Below are 20,680 nucleotides of genomic sequence, written 5' to 3'. Positions count from 1 at the left end.
AGGCTTCTCCGTTTGGACCAGTACCCTTGTATGGCGTTACCATGCCCAGACATGTAGACTCGACGGTTTGGTATGTTTGTTGCCATTCGAGTTTGTGACTAGATAGAATGTCTTGCGTCAGTTTTTCAAACATCTCACACCCATGACTAGCGTCAGTCTAATTAATTTCTTACCTCCAGAAATTGCGTGGGTACAAGGCAGCACTCTTAAACACGATCGAAGGCGTAACAGCATTAAAGTGTCGTTGCTCAACAATCTTTTCAACCAGTGACCCCTTCATCTTTCGAATGGCAAGGGGCGTAAGAGCCATAACGACAGCTTTTGACCTAATTATACGTCCAGTAGACGTCTCGACGAGATATTGTTGATATGGGCCTGGAGTTCGTTCCAAGAACACGGCACCCTCGTTGAGCATTACGACGGTTCCGAGTGAGTAAACTTCTTTGATCATTCCTCGCACGATTTCTTCCATGCCTCTTAACGGTCGGTGATGTATTCCTGCATGGTTAGGAAATGTTTAAAGAGGCTGCTTGAATGCACAAAAAAACCGGATTATGCGCGTGACCAATACCTGTATCAGGATTATTATACGTATCAGGCTCAAAGAACGATCCAAAATCAGTTGGTTTGGAACCAAACAGCCCACCACCCATGATAGAAGCCATGAAATTCTTGGTTTCGACACCGAACACTTGAATCAAGAATTCTCGAGCATTCAAGAACTTTTCGTCGGCGTGTGCAGCAAATGCATCCTTGATTACTCCAAACACGCTCCAGACAGAAGTGAGATTTGCGAATGCCGTGTTTTTGAGAGCAGGGTAGACTTTGTCGACCAGTTCGAGGAGACTGTCTGTCATTACACCGCGGGCCTATTGTATTGATGGTCAGTGTTTCAATATATCAAGAACAGCGGAAGACTCATAGGCTTTCAGCCTTCCAAAGCGTGTGACTGCAGAGGTATTATGTAACCTCTCAGCAGTGACGTGGCAAGGACACATACCTCATAAGCTTTAGGCACCTTGGTCCACGGCTGAGTCTTGATCCCATACCGATCCACATACTTCCACAACTTTTCATGCGCTTCATCAATACGCCATGCTCCCATTCCTGTAACCAAAGTTCAACACACTGCTTCTTTCACAAAAGCCAAACTTTCAACATACCAGCAGGCTCAATCCCCTCCACACCAAAATCATAATCTTTGACTCTGCCACCCAACCGTTCCGACTTTTCGACAATACATAACTGGTATTTAGGCGATGGGTATGTCTTTGATAGCTCGATTGCTGCATGCATGGCAGAGACACCACCACCAAGCATTAAGATATCACAGAATAGGGTTCCGGATGGTGGTTCAGTGTGCACGAAATCAGATGATACAGAGATTGGCTTTTGGTGCGAGCTGCTTCTGCTGATGTGAGATTTGATGTTGGGTGTGCTGGTGCGAGCTGATGCAGTCTACACGACGACGATAACGAGTTAAATAGAGTAGCCTGATGCGATCTTACTAAACAATTAGAGCGCGAAGTGCAACATACCAGTGGTTGATCGACAAATGCATTGGGCAGCATCATTTGGGCTTGAATAGCGAGAGCGCATGATAGGAGAGACAGCAGATACAGATGCATGGCTCGGGATCTTCACGAAAGCGTTCCAGTCTATACGTGATTCAGAGTCTGGTATATGGTATCAGATTAGTGACAGAAGTGTTGTCAATTGTGGGGGTGTATGTAATACAAGTGATTTCAAAGCTCCAGGTTTTAGCAAGATAGGAGATCGGACGCGTATTTAATTGTATCTGACAATTTATATAGAATTATATCACCATCAATTATTTAAAAGCTACTAAATTGACTGGAACTACCTAAGCCTAACCTGGTCATTTCTGAATTGCCGAATTTGGTGCATACGACGCGTCCGTGTTCCACAGTAGATCTCCTCCATTATACGCGTTCCCCAGCTCCCAGCGTAATCCACCCACCACAAACATCACATCTTGGCCTCATAAAACCTCATATACTCTCCTCTCCAAACCCCATCACCCTCAACGCGATGCTTCGTCAACTCAAACACCATACAACCATCTTTGTACTCTGGCCACACAATACCTCCAACTCCAACACTCTTGCCATCCTCACCAGCATTCGGATCTCCAGACTCCGCAAACCTCACCCACGCAACAGCCATATCCTCACCAAGCCGCTTCTCCACATCATTCAGCACACTAGAATTAAACAGGAACGGCAGCTCCCATCCATGTGGCACGTACCCAAGTTTCCGAGATAGAGTGTTTGCGTGGCACGGCACATTAAACCTATAACTAAAACACCTTGTTCTCCTGCTTTTAGCAATCCCACGACACGTCGTCCGCGTCGGCACCGCAAACATGGCATCCCCACATATATCAGACACGATCTTGCGTGGATCTCTACCTTCCTCATTGACTTTATAAAGGTGTTCGATTTTATGTATGATATCCTCCTTAAAATGCATCCCAATATACTGCTTCACCAACCCCCTCGTCTTGAACGCCCCAGAAATACTCGCTCCCTCATGTTCATTATACCCAACCATGACTGCTTTTACATGTTGTGGCACATCACCCCTCACAAGTGCTGCCTGCGGCGACTCTTTGACAATCACACCGTCAAAAATTGGCGAGAAGAAGATTTGTCCGAGAGCTTCTACAGCTTGCATGAGTACATCTTGTGGCACAGACTGCAGATGCTTCAATTTCTCCTCTCCAGAGACACCAAGAGGACATTCGGTGAAATCACACACCATATCAAACACGTCCTGCATATACCCGGCATCCGCGAGTCCGATAGATGCAACTCCAGATTGACATATCGCGGTGGAGAATAATCGTTCGTTCGGGTAGCAAGTCATTAGGAAGGCCACTGTTGCGGCACCGCTTGATTGTCCAAAGCAGCATACTTTGGATGCGTCACCTATGATAAGCAAAATACGTTAAATATCAAAGAGATTTGAATATGAATCCAAGCCCATACCTCCAAAAGCGTGTATGTGTTGCTGCACCCAGCGTAACGCACAGGCACAATCCTCAATCCCGAAATTCCCTCTCCCGATTTCTCGTGATGAGAGAAAACCTAGTACACCTACTCGGTACTGTATCGTCACAAGTATACATGGTTCGCCTATACCGAAAAACCCCCGTTATGAACAACAACAAAGAGCAGTAGAACAAAGTAACGCACACCTCTAGAAGCAGCAGCCGTCACAAGCCCACCACCATCATAGCACACCACACTCGCACTCCCATTCACAAATCCACCACCATGTATAAACACCAGCACTGGTTTATCTGTACGTTCATCAGGCGTTGCAAACACGTTGAGTGTGAGACATGAGGATTCGTCCATGATATCAGCGCCGTCTGCGACAGTGAATGGTGGTTGGCCTGTACTTCCAGATGCGGTTTGTGGACACATGGGACTGTATCGCGTTGCGTAGAATGGTTGTTCAAATGGTATGGGATGTGGAAGTGATGATGAGAAGCGAAGTGGCCCGGTTGGTGGGAGTGCGTATGGAATGCCTGTATGAAAGTAATGATGAAATGGTTGGAATTCTTGAATTTGCCACTTGGAGTCGTTCAAGTTGTTGTAAACGTTGCTGGTAAACTAGATCCCAAAACGCAAAACACAATCAAATAAGCTTACCGAGGAATTGATGCACGCCATCGGCAGTAGCGGTACCTATAATGTTTAGATCATTGATCCTTATCTCCATTTCTGACTTTCTTCGCCGGCAGCCAAATAAAACGCAACACCGATTATGAACGATGCAGGTTGAAGGCCCAACCAACACCTCACATCACAATTCACCAACCCTAGCACCAACCACCAACCTAGACACAAACACTTTTAAACTACAAGCAAAGTGTATTGATATCACGAACGAAAATTATCACAATTCGGGTTTTAAATCATCGCCATTCATCATCATGCCTTATAACAGGCCACATTCTACCCCTTTTAATTCTTGGCGGCAGCTTCAGCCATCATGTTCAACGCACTTCCATTCTTAAACCATCCGATTTGGCCTTCGTTGAATGTATGGGCCAACTACAAAGAATGTGATCAGCACAAAAGAGTCGAAAAAAAGTTTAAAATGATGGACTACGGACAGCGCTATGCAACAACGTTTTAAACCACACTTACTGGAATGTCAACGGAGGAGCCACTAGCCTTGTGTACTCTTAGAGTCAATGTGGAGCCAGGCTTCAAGTTGTTTTCAAGACCAATGATGTCGACCTTGTCAGTAGGGTCAATCTTATCGTAATCAGCAGGGTTGACAAAGGTCAATGGTAGCATTCCTTGCTTTTTCAAGTTGGTTTCTGTTTGTAAATAGAATAAGTGAGTTCAATAAAAACAAGACCAGAGCGCTGAATGAAGCTCGTTGCAACACAGTTTCGTGTGATGACAAAAAATGAAAATGGCAACCATAACTGTATAAGCTACAAGACAACACATACCGTGGATACGAGCAAACGACTTGACAATAACAGCAAAACCACCCAAATGTCTAACCTCCAACGCCGCATGTTCCCGAGACGATCCCTCTCCATAGTTCTCATCACCAATAACAACCCATGGAATACCCTTAGCCTTCAATTGTCTGGCAACCTTTGGAATCTCTTCAAATGCACCATCCTTCAAGATATTCTTTACAGAGTTAGCTTTACCATTCTCACTATTGATGGCACCAATCAACATATTGTTTGAGATATTGTCCAAGTGACCACGGTATTTAAGCCATGGACCAGCCATTGAGATATGATCTGTAGTACATTTGCCTTTTACTTTGATTAGGATTGGAGCACCTTTGAGGTCTTTGCCATTCCATTTGGCAAAGGGTGCGAGGAGTTGGAGACGGTCTGATGTTGGTGATACGGCTACTTTGACAGAGGTACGGTCAGCAGGTGGTGCTTGGTATGTGTTTTCACCTGCATCGTATCCGCGGGCGGGGAGTTCGTCACCGTGGGGTGGCGAGAATTTGAATGGTTTGCCTGATGGTGTTGGGATGGTATCGGTGAGAGGGTTGAAGTTGAGGGATCCGGCAAAGACCATGGCTGTCACTAGTTCGGGACTGGTGACAAAGGCGTGGGTGGCTGGGTTGGCATCGTTACGGCCTGTAAAGTTACGGTTGTATGATGTTACAATAGAGTTCTTTTCGCCCTTCTTTATGTCTTTTCGGTCCCATTGACCGATGCATGGACCACAAGCGTTAGCTAGAAAGGGGTTTAAGAGTGTTAGCATGGCGATATCATTGACAAAACAAATCGTCGTAGCCTTCTCATATGCCGGCTACACATCTACTTACCCAACACCATACCACCAGCTTGTTCTAAAATCTGCATCTGACCATCACGAGCAATGGTGGCACGAATCTGTTCAGAACCAGGAGTAATAGTGAAGAGAGATTTGGCCTTGAGACCAGCATCCAAAGCTTGTTTGGCCAATGAAGCTGATCGAGACATGTCTTCGTATGATGAGTTGGTGCAGGAACCAATCAAACCGACCTGGAGCAAAGAGAGAAGATGATTAGAGTTGGTCACCATATTTGCAGTCATCCACTTTGTCTTTTTCTGCATACCTTGAGTTCTGCAGGCCATGAGTTCTTGGCAACAGCATCCTTGAATTGAGAGATTGGAGTATACAAATCGGGAGTGAATGGACCGTTTATGGCAGGTTCCAAAGTGTTCAAGTCGATTTCAATCAATTGGTCGTATCTGATTTTGAATAGAAGTGAGCTTTCAGCAAAAAAGAAGCAGTTCACATGGACGCCGTATGAAACTTACTTGCCACCTTCATCAGGAACCAGGTTGTGACGGAAGGAATCAGCCCATCGAGCAATGTATGGTCTCTTTGTAGCAACCAAATAATCCGACATTCGTTTATTGTATGGGAAGAGTGATGTAGTGGCACCGATTTCAGCACCCATGTTACAGATAGTGGCCATACCAGTACACGAGATGGATTCAACACCAGGACCATGGTATTCAACAATGGCACCAGTACCACCCTTAACAGTGAGGATACCAGCAACCTTCAAGATGACATCTTTGGCAGAAGTCCATCCACTCAATTTACCAGTCAATTTGACACCAATGACTTTGGGACATTTTAATTCCCAAGGGATGTTGGCCATGACATCTACAGCGTCAGCACCTCCGACACCGATAGCAACCATACCAAGACCACCAGCATTGGGTGTGTGAGAGTCGGTACCAATCATGAGACCACCAGGAAAGGCATAGTTTTCCAATATGATTTGATGAATGATTCCAGAGCCTGGACGCCAGAAACCGATTCCGTATTTGGCGGTACATGTAGCCAAGAAATCGTAGACTTCCTTGTTGATTGAGTTTGCACGAGCCAGATCTTTGACACCGCCTACTTGAGCTTCAATCAAGTGATCGCAATGTACGGTGGTTGGGACAGCGACTGTTGGCATTCCAGCAGACATGAATTGTAATAATGCCATCTAGGAAGATGATTATTTAAGCAAAATTGAAGAGAAAAAAAAGAGCGTTGCCATCACTCATGATGATGATGTGTCAATGCTGTCAAGACATACTTGAGCAGTGGCATCTTGACAGGCTACTCTGTCAGGTCGTAGCTTGAGGTATGATTTGCCGCGGACCAAGTCCTGTTCCTTGGCATTATCCAAGTGACCATAGACAATCTTTTCGGCCAAAGTCAATGGGTGTCCCAATCTAACATTGACGCACGTGTAAGAGCTTGACTGGATCCCACATACACTGATGGATTCGATAGAATAGGTAAGTCCTGAATGGACACCCATAGAACTACTTGCCTGTCTCGTACAACCTTGAGGTTGTTTTCAATACGTTGATAGTTTACATATTGCGAGGGTTCCAAGTTTGAGATTGGGACTTTTTGGGAGGGTGCGATAGTGGCGAGACACCTTACAGGCACTGCCCTGAATGCTTTTGGAGCGACCTAGATAGAGGCCAGAGTGATGGTCAAGGTTTCAGAAAAAAGGAGGTTTGTTGAAGAACATTGTGAAGATGTTGTGAGTTTTGAGCGTGTACGATGTGTTTCATCCATAAAGGCAGCAAATAGAGTACATTCTGCATCGAAATCTTGGAATAACTCGTCGTTTGCATCCTGTCTCTGATGAATACACAGCGCCCTCTCAAAAACTTTGCATAACAAAAAAGAAGTGCACTCCAGTGCATTGTGACGACAAGAATGACATAGCAAGCAGACGTTAAATGCGTACCTTGACAGTCCTAGCAATAATAGTCATTGTATCCAATTGCTTGTTTTCAACAGGAAACAGTAATAGGACAAAGTCGGAGTGAGGGTCTGAAAAATCAAGCGAAAAATACACAGAAACAGCTCATTCAAAAATCACTGAAAGTCATGGTATATACAAGGGATGTATTATTGATATCATCAGAACACGTGTTTAACCGTTAAATCGACGTGATTGTGCGTCTATTGATGGTTACAAGATGTCGTGGTTTGCGAGAAAGCCGACTCGTTACAAACATCCACCGACGCATCTTGTTCACGAAGGACAGATTGTAAGCCACCCATCATTTTTTTAGTGCATTGTAGAGCTGCGCGGTGTCTTTTTGGTGTTCAATCAAAGGGCAGCCTTAGACCGAACTACAGCCAATCTTGCAGGTATGAACGTTTGATCAAACCACTTTCAATCTCACAAACTGCCAGTCAAAGTCACCTATTCCACCTATAAATCTTCGCATCAAACACGTATACAGTCATGAACGGTTACTCGTCTGGTGGTTATTCAACTGCTGCTCACAATTCAAGACCAACTACCCAACAAAACCAGCAGCATAGACTACCATCACAGCAGTCGCTATTCAAGTTTCCTCAGGATTTGCTGGAAAAGAAGGTCGAAGCCGCAAACAACCACATCCAAAAAACAAAGCAAGAACATCCTGACCTGTTTGAACAAGAAATATGGCGCAGAGCCGCATTGCGAAGAACGGGAATGGGTGAAACACGGGAAGGTTGTCTCACTAGTCTAGGTACGTCTGTCTTTTTCCTCGCACTTTGATTCGTGGTTTTCATGATTCATGCCTTACTGCCTTACTGATTCAAACATCAAATACAATCCTCACAATTTTATATTATATATAGCACATCCACAACCTGGCCCATTCGATTATGATATCAAGTTGCCCAGTGCAGGTCCAAAGTTCTCGATATTGGCTAGGCACAAGGATGTCATTAAAGGGGTCACACCTGCTCCGACCGCCTATGAAGTGCTGGCTTCAGTGGCAGCTACTTCACCGCATGCTCCTGCAATTAGTATAGCTGGCAAGCTGGATCTGCTTCCACTGCTTGTACATGCAGAGGGGCCATCACCAGGGGAGCATCAGAATGGAGAGAGTACGATAGGACAGGATAAGCCAAAGTTTACTATTGCCGGTAGACATGATCTGAATGGTGAGATTTGCGTAAGATTTGGAATTGGTGTCGTCGTGCTGACTTTTCTTTCTATAGTCGACACAAGCCCAGGCCCAAAATACTTTGTCGATATCAAAAGCTCAGCCCCCGTATTCTCATTTCGAGTCAAACCAGAACCCAAAGTTGAACTACTACCAGGCCCCACAGACTACAACATCCAAATCAAATCACCCGTACACGCGCCAGCATTCAACAGCAGACCAAAAACCAGCTTGACGGAAAACTTGACTGAGGGGCCCGGCGTATTATACTATCCAAGATTAGAATGGGCGCATGGCAATGGCGTCACACTGAAAGGATATCATCGAGAATTCAAACCACTACAAACGCCAAGTCCCGCTCAATACAAGGCAAACAGCTCCCTCAAAGGTCCGGAATTCACTATGACTGCACGTCAATTCCAGCCCGATTCCAAAGACGTGGTACCAGCATCAACCGAATACTCTCCACAATACGATGCCAGTGTACCTGCACCACGCGCAGTGACATTAAAAGGTCGCCAGTCAGTCGCATTTGCAGTTTCAAGAGAGATTACACCGTCTCCTGCAGAATATTTGCCACGTAACCGTCAAATCTGCTGGAATGATAAGCCTAAAGCTACTATTAAGGGCCGTCATGAAACACGTATCGATGACACTCCTGCACCAAATGCATATTCACCCTATTCGCCAGTGGTGCGACCAATGACTCAAGCAACTCCTCAAAAGGCACCATTCAAGAAATTATCTCAACAATTGCAACAACAGCCAGCTATGGAAACAATCGATACAATCGACGAAGAAGACAGCCAACAACAACAACACCAACAGCACGAAAATGTCGAAGAATCGCATGAAGAAGAATCCGAAAAGAAACGTGCCAAACGATCACCACAAACCCACCGCAACATTGCTGAAGACTGCCGACCAGTCACAGCACCCACTCCACAAATCCGTCACCCACAACGAGGATACACGTTTGGTGTACGTCCAAACCCAATGTCTGAACTCAAATGCGATGATACACCGGGTCCCAACGCATATATGCCACCAAGCGAATGGAGACGTAAAGCTGCGAGTATTAAAGGACGAGCTACGCCTTATATGACGACGTTCACGACCAATCGGTTTGATACGTTACGTGTCTGAGAGTGAGCGTGGAAGGAGGAACATCTCATTTATGAAATGCTTCTGCAACAGGTGGTGTAGAAGGAGGGCATTCATTATAAAAAAAGAGACCAGATATACAATACGTTTTGTACAGATAATATACATTCAAACGCTGCTTTCAGAAGCAGCATTGACAATCGAATGGGCAGTCTGCTGTATCTATGTTTCGAAATGTATTAGATGAATTGCCATGATCGAATTGGGTCGCCCTTGGGAGGGAGTCTGTGACAATTCCAGAGGGAAAAAAAAGCTTGGAAGACGATGACATACCACCACCACCAGTAGACATAATCTCACTGATATCATAAACAGGCATCCCATCTTCCGTATACCGTCTTGTGGACTTGCCACCTCTCGAATCTGCAAATCCATCGTCTTCATCTTTTGATGATGCCCCAGCCTTCCTCTTCTTTTTGCCTTCGGGTGGTTTCGATTTAGATGCAGATGTATCAACTATAGTTTCGACTGTCTTGACTGTCTTTTTATCTTCAACTGTTGTATCGGTAGCTGGAGCGACAGGTTTTTTTGACATTGCTGAGCTACCATTGAACAAGTCGTCCAAGAAGTCGAGGTCTTTATCAGATTTCTTTTTGGCATCGGCTTTAGATTTGGGAGGCTTCTCAGTAGGTGGTTTCTTTGATTTTGTCATGTCTATACGCTGTCAAAAATGCTCAAATGTTTTGGCAAGTTGAGTTGAAAATAGGGTTGGGATGAAGCTGGAACCGTGATTTTCATTTATAATACGTGTTTTGTATACAGGGCCTACGTATGGTTGAGCGATCGAGTAGGTGCGACACGTCAAAATTCTTGATTTTCGCTGTTATGACATTTTGTTGATCACGAACCGAGTTGCGTATTGGAACCGGCATATATCGTACAACGTATACGTGTTATCGCACTCACGAGTGCCTTCTCCACGTATTCGCCTTCCAACGAACTTCCAAAAGCATACCTCGTCGCTCACCATCCAAACAATTCAAGCAACAGATCGCAGCAAGTCAACGGAAGTCTGGCGGAAAGGTATGTCTCAACCCCTCTTCATCTGTACCAGCATAATACTAACTCACAAATGTCACATCCTAGCTCTGAAACCGTCGAACTCGCAACCCTGCCTTCATTAAAAGTCTTGCCCTTCAGAACAACGTTTGTTCGTCAATCACCGAGACCTGCTAGTATGCCACTTACGCAATCTATCACGCTTAATGATGGGAATAACATCCCAGTTATAGGTGCGACATGTTTGGGTTTGGTAGCGGACGTTTGTCATCAAACACGTTTTGACTTATTGCAACGCTGACTTTAGGTTTGGGAGTATATCAAGGCAAGTCTTGCAATCGTTGTATATCGGTGCTATGATTAATTTTGGTGGTTTCCACTTTGACAAAGGAGTCAACGTTGATCCTTACTCCACGTTTTTATAACTTGACAAGTCTTGCCTCTATATATAGCCAAAGGAAAAGAATGTGCACAAGCTGTAACATGGGCCCTCCAAGCTGGATACCGTCATATCGATACAGCACAGATATATGGCAACGAGGTAACAATCTTTTGTCCATCGCTTGTTGCAGCTCAACAATCTAAACAGCTACTTTGCTAGGAACAAGTCGCAGCAGGAATCCTCGCATCAGGCGTCCCGCGCTCCGAAATCTACATCACAACCAAAGTATACTGGAACTCTAGCTCTGTAACACAGCAAGACACGATTCAGAAATGTGAAGAGAGTTTACGGAAATTGAAGACTGATTATGTCGACTTGTATTTGATACATGCTCCTCAACCTGGGTTTGTACCAAGGAATATGGTCTCGACTTGCCTTTTTTTGCTGACGCATTGTGCTTTACAGGACACGAAAAGAAACATGGCTAGCCCTCGAATCGCTCAAGAAAGCCGGCAAGGCCAAGTCCATCGGCATATCAAATTATGGGGTCCATCATATCAAGGAGATGGACGAGTACGCTACGATTGTACCTGCGGTAAACCAGTTCGAAGTACATCCATTCTTGGCGCAGGACGATGTCGTGGCTGAATGTAAAGCACGAGGAATCGCTGTTGAAGCATGGGGCAGTGTTACGCGGGGACGGGATCTTGAGGATCCGAGGTTGGTGGCTATTGCGGGCAAGTATGGGAAGACGTCTGCGCAGATTCTGTTACGTTGGGTACGTAGTCGTGCATTGCATGGAGTTTTGGGTTGTGGATACTGATTTGATTTGTCGTCGTAGGCTGTTGATCAAGGATACATTATAATCCCCAAATCCGTACACAAGAATCGAATTATTGAGAATCAGGATGTGTTTGATTTCAAGCTTGATGAGGGGGATTTGAAGGAGATGGCGACTTTCAATGTGAATTCTGCGACGGGGTGGGTACCGCAAGCGTGGGAATAAAAGTGTTGGTAAATAAATCCATTTTGCTATCCTGTCCCAAACACTGCACTGAGTTGTGAGCCGACACAATCCTTTGAAGCGAGATTCAGATGTATATGATTACAAGTGATGAGATGAAAAAGTGTGATAAAATAGATAAATGTTCGTTGCTGTATGAATCGTGTATCGTTTTTATATTCTCTCGGGAAGGACAAGCTCACGGATATCGAATCAAGTCTTGCTCTGATCCTCGTTCGACTGCGGTATCGGTTTATTCAGCATGATTGCTCTCCGTAGCTCTGACTACAGACGTTAAAAGGTGTAAGTTCGTTGAAACCAATGTTGACATGTACGAGCTGGCACACACGTATTTCTGTTTACAGTCTCTGAAATCTTGAAACTGTTTCCGACATGGTGCAAAGTAACGATCTCTAAGTAGAGCGGATAGGTTGGGAAAACGCTCAAAGCAAACAGGTTGAAAACATGAAAGCTACGAGCCTCACCTATCATAACCATATTGAGCCATGCAGGCTTTTGAAGCTTCTTGCTGATCCTTGCAATAGACGTTTAGACTGGGGACTGTTGATTCTGCGTTCCCCATTGTTGATTGAATGTTCAAGATGTTTGAAAGTGTGAAGTGGTGAAGAAAACTTCATGATCGGTTATGTTTTGGACTATCTTCACGCGTCATGTAGGACTTAACACGGTATACCTTCCTTTTGACATATCATTTTCTAGGAACAGTTGACGGAAGTCGCCATCGAAACAAAAAGGTCAAAACATTCGTCCAAGTTGAGGAAAAAGGATGGACGACGCAAAAATGCAGTCGGTAACTGTGCTAGAATCACTAGAATCCGCATGAAAGTCGTTCTTAGCCAACAATTGGATTGAGACAATCGGACTACCCCTTTGCAAGTTTCGACATATTGGTCAGGATCGATTACAGTCTAAAAGGAACAGGCATATTGAAACATCCCATCGAAATATACTGCTATTTACCGACAAACTTGACTCAAGATCTAGAGCAGGTGAAATCTGGTGTGTTTGCGATTTGTGAGATTCAAGGCCAAAATCGTTACTCAAAAAGAAGCAGAACATATTGCTTAAACTGTCGTTCTTCCGCTGTCTTGATTTGCCTAGTCTTGACGCGCTCGTGTTCTTTTATGTGTCATCAAATGCGTCAAATTTAAGAAAGTGCATGGTAGGGTTGGTTACTGCCGGGTTCCTCGTGTATTTTTTCTTTTCATCAGCTACAGGACGAGAATAAAAATGAAGAAATCATTGAAACTTGGTTGCCATGCAGACTGTGTGGGAGGCCAGGCTGAGTGCGACATACACAAAGCGCAAAGCAATTGAGTTGATAACAGGCTGAGACGCGCATTGCAGCTTGAAAGCAGTTGGAAATTGCAACAAGATATCCAGCTGCAACCATGGGCATCGCCAATGTTCCATCATCCACCGGTAAAGCGACCCTATCAAACCCCGACATTGAACCAAAGGCTGTCATCCCTACAAGCAGGAGCCTTGCATCAGTGACGCCCTTTCGCCAGCTGGTCTTCCTCTATAAGCTCTTCTTCTCCAGAAAGGTATTATTTGGTTGCAGTCTTTGTCAGTTGAGCATTGATTTCCAACATTTCCATCACATCCCCAACACGCATAGTTCATTGTGCACCGCATTGTCGGCCTGATTTATCTGATACAATGGTTCACCTCACTCTATCTATGTGTGTACCACTATTCATCAGGCTCTTGCAAATCTCGCATCACCTACTAAGTCTTTTTCTTGGCTGATCGTACAGATTCCTTCAAATACAAGACCTACTACAACTCGCCCCTAATCTGGGCTCTGCCGCTGACAGGAATTTCGCAGAGTGTCGTCGCAGTAAGAAAATGTGAAAACAACTGGTCTTTTCCTAAACCCGACAACCAATCATGGTCACCACTAGATCTGGACCTTCACCTTTCTGCCCAAGAATAAGAAGGATGGTGGATATTTTGGCGACAAGTCTATTATGTCGTATCCATTCATTATCGAGAACTCGTTCTTTGCGTTGCTGAATATGTTTCAGGTACATTGTCATGCGTTTGATTTGAGGTACCAAGACAAAGCATGTCGTGGTCTAACTTGTCTCACTAGTTCATGTACTTTAACGATGCTTACTATCCGTGGATTGTCAAGAGTTTTGTTGTCGAGCAGTGCTTTGTCTTTTTCCCCTACTTTTTACGATACCTATGGCCCAAGACCAGCTTTAGAGACTCTGTTGACAATACCAGGAATCGCTCTGTGTAAGAATCCCGGAAACTCTCATTCCCTCTGTGCACATTGTCCGAAAGTTAACACTGTCCTCGATCTAGTGCACAAGGGGACTTTTTCAAATTGGCTATAGTAAAATTCAACTGTTTACTCATTAATTGCGGGACAACCAACCGTTTTCAAATCCTGTTCTAGATGGTGACCAAGATCTTTTATGTCTGGGCAAAGCACTATATTGGGTATGTTGTGTTTGACTCTCCCTCCCCGTCATAATCCCACGGCTGTTGCAAACCATTAAAGTTTCTCCCCTCTGTTGAAGGTTCTTCCTCAACTATGCGAGATTCCTCAACAGGATTGACGAATACCAGGCTGCTTGCGTGTATCAAGTCGCTATATTTGGGGCGTCTGCTATTACAATCTCAATCTTTCTGCAAACTCTCAAGGTAGCGTCTCTCTATAGTTTGTCCCTATTTCCCAAAAAGTCACCAGACCCAACACCACATCTACAGTTTAAAGGATACATTGGAGCCAAGACCTCATTCGTCCTCTACTTTCTCTCATACATGGGAACGTTTTATGGATTCGCCCAAATGTTCCCAATCTTTTACGAAAACATGGACTTGACGTTAATTTGCGCGGTCGGCACGGCAATCAATTTTTTGCCTACGCCGGTACAATGGGCATACCAGATCTTGCTGTTTTTCTTGCTTAATAATGCTAGACAGAGTGGGCTTCCCCTTCCAGATTATTTTGCTACTCTCGGTAACACTGATTGATATTTTTTGGAACATGCCAAGAAAACCCTCTCTTATGTCGCCCTTTTTCTCTAGTTGCCGCAAAGACTGGTCTTGACTGGCAAGAGTGGGTCTATAATGGATCCGTCCAGATAAAATCAGTGGTGGACGGACTTGGACTTGGTATGATTCTTATTGTCATTTGAAAATCAATTTCTGCTTCAAATGAGAGAAGTTCAAACTTTTTGCATCTTCACTAGACTTTTGGACTACTGCTTCTGCTTAATTTTGTTGCTGTTGAACAGTTTGTTTTAATCAGTGAAATAGACTCCTGATACTATTGGTGCAAAAATAGTGAGCCCACAATTACCTAGTGGTCGCAGGATGACGTTTCAAGCTTCTGTGGTTCATGTCCTACCTCTTACAAAGTGATTTATCAAACTTGACAGACATTGCTGCGGTGTTTGCCATACTCTAATAACCTGTACGAGACGCGGCTTGTTCCTCCATTGAAATGTGAAATCAAGTCTGTTTTTAGATCTGAAGTCATCGATCCAAATTATCATTGGTCATTTGAACTATATATAATCCGAACAAATTTTGACAATCAACACCAGAAGAAAAGCGACAGGTAGGGCCGAAGACGCTTCATTCACAGGCATTCTGATGCCCTTCAACTAGGGTCTAGATTATATATCTCCCGGAGCAACAAACACTTGGGCGTCAAGCAATGATGGGGGAGAACAGTGATTACATGGTCTACAATTATTGATTGTTGTTTTGACTCACCACACACTTATTACCAAAACGACATATCTCCACGGCAACAGTGTTCATATTACCTCAGTTTCGGCATCCTTCGTATCCTATCAACATCCAACACTCTCGTAGTCCCCTCCGATAATCTTTGATGCACCGGCAGAGACATCACACTTGCACTACCACTTGAATTCTCATTATTATTATTGCTGGTAACCCGAGACTGATTCATACTATTCAGTCCCGACATGTCTGATACAGACACATCCAATCCGTGTGTTCGTAAATACTCGAGAGAAGCAAACGACATTCTACTGCTTATACGGTTGCTTTTTGATGATGTGTCTGGAGCTAATACTGTTTTTTGCTGGGAAGGTTGTGGTGATGGTGGTATTGTTGTTGTTGTTGTTGGTGGAGCGAGATGAGGAGCGTATTTTGCATATAGGGGTAAGATGGCACGCTAAAAAAACAGCAAGTAAGTAACGCCAAATGATCAGCCAGACGATATTAAGAACATACAGTTACATACTTCTAAGAACGTATCATCCTCGGCAGCAAACGACTCGTATTCAATCCTGGGCAAGTTTAGTATTGGTGGCGGCGGTGGTAGCAGTGATGTTTTCCTCGTTGGCGGTTGCTGCGGTTGCACAGCTTGCGGTGACGGCTCAACAAGCGATATCTCATTCACGGCTCTGGATCTATCTATTTCACTACGTGTATACAATGACGTTGATAGTAATTCCGGTGCAGTAACATGAATAGGACTAGGCGATGACGAGTATGTACTGGTATGTACAGTCGGTGTTATCGCTATGGTACTATGCACGGCCCCTTGCACGTCATCATACATGGATACATCCCGTTCATTCGATACGACGAAGCTCTTCTGTTCCACTGATTCAATCACCGTAGTTGTGTGTTGAGTATACGATGATTCAGTACCCAACACTTCAGCGATTTTACAAAGCAACATGGCTTCTTCATGCTCTGATATACTAGTGCTGCCCAAGACTTCATGTACGCGGTCCATTAGCCGTCGCACATCTTCTTCTTCGTCGTTATCGTCTTGGTTTTCACCGTTTTCGGGCCCGTGATCTGTGTTTCTGTTGCCACATCTAGATACAGAGTCTGATACACATATCGAGTCCTCTGGTGCTGTTTCTGTGGGAGCTGGTGTTGGTGGTGGGGGAAGGAGTTGGGTGTGATATATCGGCTGTTGTTGCTGATGGTGGTGTATTATAGGAGGTGGATAAGGTAACCGTATGCTCGCTGAATATAAGGACTCATTGTTTGCCGAGTATGACTGGGGCAGTTGGATTGAAAGGATCGGATGTGATGCATGATTTGTGGTGTTTGATGCCATGTTGATGTTGGTCAAAATAGAAGATAGGCCACGATCAGCTGGTAGATTAGTTATTGGAGTGAATTATAGTGCTCTTGACCGAGAGTCTTTTGTAGATCAAGTGAAATCTAGTGTGTTTGTAATTTCTGAATTTCAGTGCAAAAAAGATTGTTCGACACCAAAAAACCAAGCAAGCGAGTACTCATAGCTTACATTGCTCCTTCTCCCACTATTTCGACCACCCTATGCCTTAACTTGCTTTTTATGCTTCGAAGTGAACTAGAGCAGACACATCCAAACATCAATGTTCGATGCGCCAACAGAACTAACAGGTACACGAACGTATAGCGTATAAGAGCATTCTATACTTTTTTATTTTGATATTTGCTTTGCGTGCAGTAGTATACTACTACTACAACTACACTTTATCTAAGAGCTTTGACAAGAAACATCTTGCTGAGAGAAGCTGCACCATTTTGGCTAAGCTGCTGAGTGTAAGTATCAATCTGGTTTGTCAACACAAGAGTTTCCAAGCGACTAGGTTCATTGGCAGCAATCTTTTGTAGAGGTATCTGAGCTGCCAGGATTTCCTCCTCAGTATGGACTGGCGCTTGACCACCAGCAATCCGAGTAGCATTTTCAGCTCGTTTCCTAGCTACATTTTGTGTGACTTTGGATTGTTCTTTGGCAAAGTTACGAGACCAGCCTTGCCATCTCCATTGTTCTTGGCCATGGTCTTCGACGGTTTCACCTAAATATTCTAAATGCTTTTCGAGATATGATTCAGAACCTAGATCTAGATTATCAAAGTTGGGGGTGAATGGTCCTTGGGCTGTTGGGATTCGAGTCTCGAATGATGATGTTGGGAGAGACAATGATGTGGACACGCTAGATGGATAGGCTGCACTTTCTTCGAGTTGGTAGAGCAAGGCAGTCAATAAATGCGAGTTGTGGATTTTTACGGGTAGATATTCAATAACGGATGATGGAGTCAGCTTGTTGTTGATGAGAGACTCCATAGTAAAGCGACGATGACGATACAATTCCATAAACGTGTTGCTCAATCGTAGTGCCTTTAGCGACAAGTTACCCTGTGACGACCTAGCTGTATCATATACTATAACAACCGACTGTGCAAAGTCGCGCTGATACTGGAATTGGGTATCAATAAACGACTGACTCCAGAATGATCCCAAATCAGCAGACTTGTACCATCCAACCATCTGTACATCGTAGTTCAACTGACGGAGACATCGTAGCATGGATAACTGATATTTAGCATCATCAGGCTCATTGGCTGATCCCCCATATGCATCTCCTCCATCGTCACCGGGAGAAACGACAGTGAATGGAAAACAGTTTGTGACTTGCAATACACCTGCTACATCAATCCCTAGTAATTGACCTGTGACGGGGGTAGGCGCTAGTTCTCTACAGTGTTTTATAATTTTCATGACAACGAGAGCATCCAATTGTACGGTATGTATGGGGACTGTTTGCAATAATTGTGAGTCTATTTTGATGTGGTCGACATTTGGGCCTGGTTGATGCAGTTGAGTGGGAGTGGAGCTGGCTAACGATGCTTGTTGGGCCTGGGATGCTACAGCGGCCAATGTCTTGACTGGTGCTGATGCGCTTCCTGTTGATGCCATCGATGATATCTTGTAGTTGATGTTGGGTGGTTTTGGGAGCTATATCGATGTACCCTCTATAGGATTTATGCTGTTTTTATAGGGACAATTAGTGTTATACTTTATACGCTTACTCCACTTTGAAGGTAACTTTTGTTCAAGCTACTTTATTTGATGAGAAAAAAAACTAGCCCGACAGATGAAGCACGTCGCTCCGAGAAAATAGCTCTCTGACATGTGGTCTATATATTATACACGTAGATACACGTGTTCTTGTTCATTTATACACATAAAATCACGTCAGAACTACTGAGACTCTACAAGCTCTTCAAGAAAGTGAATCGAGTTTGTCAAAAGATCATTCACTGGCGTTGGTATACCCATTCCACGTCCAAGCTTTGATATAAAGCCATTGAAGAATTGTATTTCTGTCTTCCTTCGAGCGTCCAAGTCTTCACACATTGACGTCCTATTGGGCAAGCAAAAGTGACATATCAGACACAAGGATAGTAGCACTTCAAGTCACTTGGATGATTTGGCGTCAGTGAGTTTAGTTATAAACGTCTGAATGGCCCGCATGGTATCGTGGTGAGAGCGCATGCCAAAACAACTCACTGACAACTTGAATACCTTGTCGGTGCATTGCGTGACATTTGACCCATATAGCTTCTATTGTGGTTGGGTAGAAAAGATGAGCTTTGAAGTTACCCTTTTCGACGTCCACGTCAACCGCACTTACTCCATCAAACTCTCAACAGTCTCATTAGGCAGATTCTCACCAACAACCTTCAAACACTCCTCAATAGTAGCCTTCACGATATTCACTGCATACGGTGATTCTGCTATCTTGCCGTTATTGCAACTACGTCCGATTCCACTCAGCGCATTTACACCACAATTGAGCAATAACTTCTTATACACTATAGCCCTAACTTCTTCCGGCGTATCAATCCACTTCACATTCAATCCTGGAATATTCGATAAAGCGGCCACGACTTCCTTCTCGCGCAATATGTCTATACTTCGTTCAGTTCCAAAAAGAGCGTAGCCATGAGGAACAGAGTGTTCGACTGTAAACGGTTCATTTGGTGGCCGATTGCCTCCATGATTGAGGACTCCGTATACGAAGCGAGGAAGCTTCGATGCTGGGAAATATGATTTGAGTTGATCCATGACTCCCAACACGCCATTCTGTGCCAGTACGACCACAGAGTCTGAATTCAGTCGTCCTTCTATAGATGTAAGTGCTTCGAGTGCATGCTGAGCTTTTGTAGCTAGTATTAATGTACTGATAGCTGCAATAAAATCTGTTGTCAGCTGTCCCTGTCATATCTTTGTATGCCCAAACTGTAACAAACTCACATGTCCCATGTTTGGAAGCCTGTTCAGCTTCAACACGAAACGTTTCTCGCATAAACGGAGCAGGTGGTGGTGGTCGTTGCTCTTCAGTGATGGATCCATCAAACAATTTCAGTGCTGATGGGCGTAACAGAAGCTTTACAGGTATTCGAGCTCTTGCGATTGATGTTGCAAAAACCAGACCCATCGCTCCCGATCCAAGGATGCAGAACTCACTAGCCATCTAGTATGTTCATATACATCACGTTAGTCAAGTAAGTATCTTTTGAGTTTCGAGTTCGAAACTGTGGCCATCTTCAAAACCCAATCTGTCAAGAATGACCAACACTTCGACTTTTCAGATCATGGCGTCGCTTACATTAACGATCCGACAGGATTCACTCTGCCCTGAAGAAGTTTGTTGATACGAGATCTGCTTGATTCTGCGAAAAAAATAGAGTGATACAGCAGAAACACGCATTCCTGTCTATAAACAAGTCAATCCTCGAACAGCCAAACAAATTATCTATAAATCTGCTCATTTATACGTAATGTATGCACATGTCCCAGAAATTAACAATCAAACCAACACTCTTCACCCCAAAGCAAGGCGTTCAACGCC

At 44.3% G+C, this 20,680-nt stretch overlaps 7 protein-coding genes across 7 annotated transcripts; 3 read left to right on the top strand and 4 right to left on the bottom strand.

The window, feature by feature from the left end:
- Positions 1–1,989: 1,989 nt before the first annotated feature.
- Positions 1,990–3,750, bottom strand: SmJEL517_g00454 (uncharacterized protein; the record flags this gene model as incomplete). Its single annotated transcript, XM_031166383.1, has 4 exons — positions 1,990–2,951; positions 3,012–3,158; positions 3,221–3,556; positions 3,681–3,750. The coding sequence occupies 4 exons, from the start codon at positions 3,748–3,750 to the stop codon at positions 1,990–1,992; spliced, it is 1,515 nt and encodes a 504-aa protein (XP_031027467.1).
- Positions 3,751–3,995: 245 nt separating this feature from the next.
- Positions 3,996–7,296, bottom strand: LEU1 (3-isopropylmalate dehydratase; the record flags this gene model as incomplete). Its single annotated transcript, XM_031166382.1, has 9 exons — positions 3,996–4,085; positions 4,182–4,357; positions 4,496–5,251; positions 5,344–5,542; positions 5,617–5,752; positions 5,822–6,507; positions 6,601–6,739; positions 6,784–6,986; positions 7,270–7,296. 9 exons carry the CDS (start codon positions 7,294–7,296, stop codon positions 3,996–3,998), a joined length of 2,412 nt encoding a protein of 803 aa, XP_031027474.1.
- Positions 7,297–7,776: 480 nt separating this feature from the next.
- SmJEL517_g00452 (uncharacterized protein) lies at positions 7,777–9,616 on the top strand (the record flags this gene model as incomplete). The annotated part of the gene is made up of 3 exons (XM_031166381.1): positions 7,777–8,047; positions 8,160–8,468; positions 8,526–9,616. 3 exons carry the CDS (start codon positions 7,777–7,779, stop codon positions 9,614–9,616), a joined length of 1,671 nt encoding a protein of 556 aa, XP_031027473.1.
- Positions 9,617–10,706: 1,090 nt separating this feature from the next.
- On the top strand, positions 10,707–12,021 carry SmJEL517_g00451 (uncharacterized protein; the record flags this gene model as incomplete). The annotated part of the gene is made up of 5 exons (XM_031166380.1): positions 10,707–10,866; positions 11,086–11,174; positions 11,235–11,419; positions 11,481–11,793; positions 11,857–12,021. 5 exons carry the CDS (start codon positions 10,707–10,709, stop codon positions 12,019–12,021), a joined length of 912 nt encoding a protein of 303 aa, XP_031027472.1.
- A 1,409-nt stretch (positions 12,022–13,430) lies between these two features.
- On the top strand, positions 13,431–15,274 carry SmJEL517_g00450 (uncharacterized protein; the record flags this gene model as incomplete). Its single annotated transcript, XM_031166379.1, has 11 exons — positions 13,431–13,586; positions 13,661–13,724; positions 13,800–13,882; positions 13,947–14,069; positions 14,138–14,286; positions 14,356–14,386; positions 14,450–14,493; positions 14,574–14,697; positions 14,764–15,016; positions 15,085–15,171; positions 15,249–15,274. 11 exons carry the CDS (start codon positions 13,431–13,433, stop codon positions 15,272–15,274), a joined length of 1,140 nt encoding a protein of 379 aa, XP_031027471.1.
- Positions 15,275–17,514: 2,240 nt separating this feature from the next.
- Positions 17,515–18,741, bottom strand: SmJEL517_g00449 (uncharacterized protein; the record flags this gene model as incomplete). The annotated part of the gene is made up of 1 exon (XM_031166378.1): positions 17,515–18,741. The coding sequence occupies one exon, from the start codon at positions 18,739–18,741 to the stop codon at positions 17,515–17,517; it is 1,227 nt and encodes a 408-aa protein (XP_031027667.1).
- A 285-nt stretch (positions 18,742–19,026) lies between these two features.
- On the bottom strand, positions 19,027–20,302 carry PAN5D (2-dehydropantoate 2-reductase; the record flags this gene model as incomplete). The annotated part of the gene is made up of 4 exons (XM_031166377.1): positions 19,027–19,189; positions 19,351–19,389; positions 19,460–20,015; positions 20,083–20,302. 4 exons carry the CDS (start codon positions 20,300–20,302, stop codon positions 19,027–19,029), a joined length of 978 nt encoding a protein of 325 aa, XP_031027634.1.
- Positions 20,303–20,680: the final 378 nt, after the last annotated feature.

This window comes from Synchytrium microbalum (genome assembly GCF_006535985.1).
Source record: "Synchytrium microbalum strain JEL517 chromosome Unknown SmJEL517_scf0002, whole genome shotgun sequence".
In the NCBI taxonomy this organism is placed as follows: Eukaryota; Fungi; Chytridiomycota; class Chytridiomycetes; order Synchytriales; family Synchytriaceae; genus Synchytrium; species Synchytrium microbalum.
This window is presented reverse-complemented; position numbering and strand designations above follow the sequence as displayed.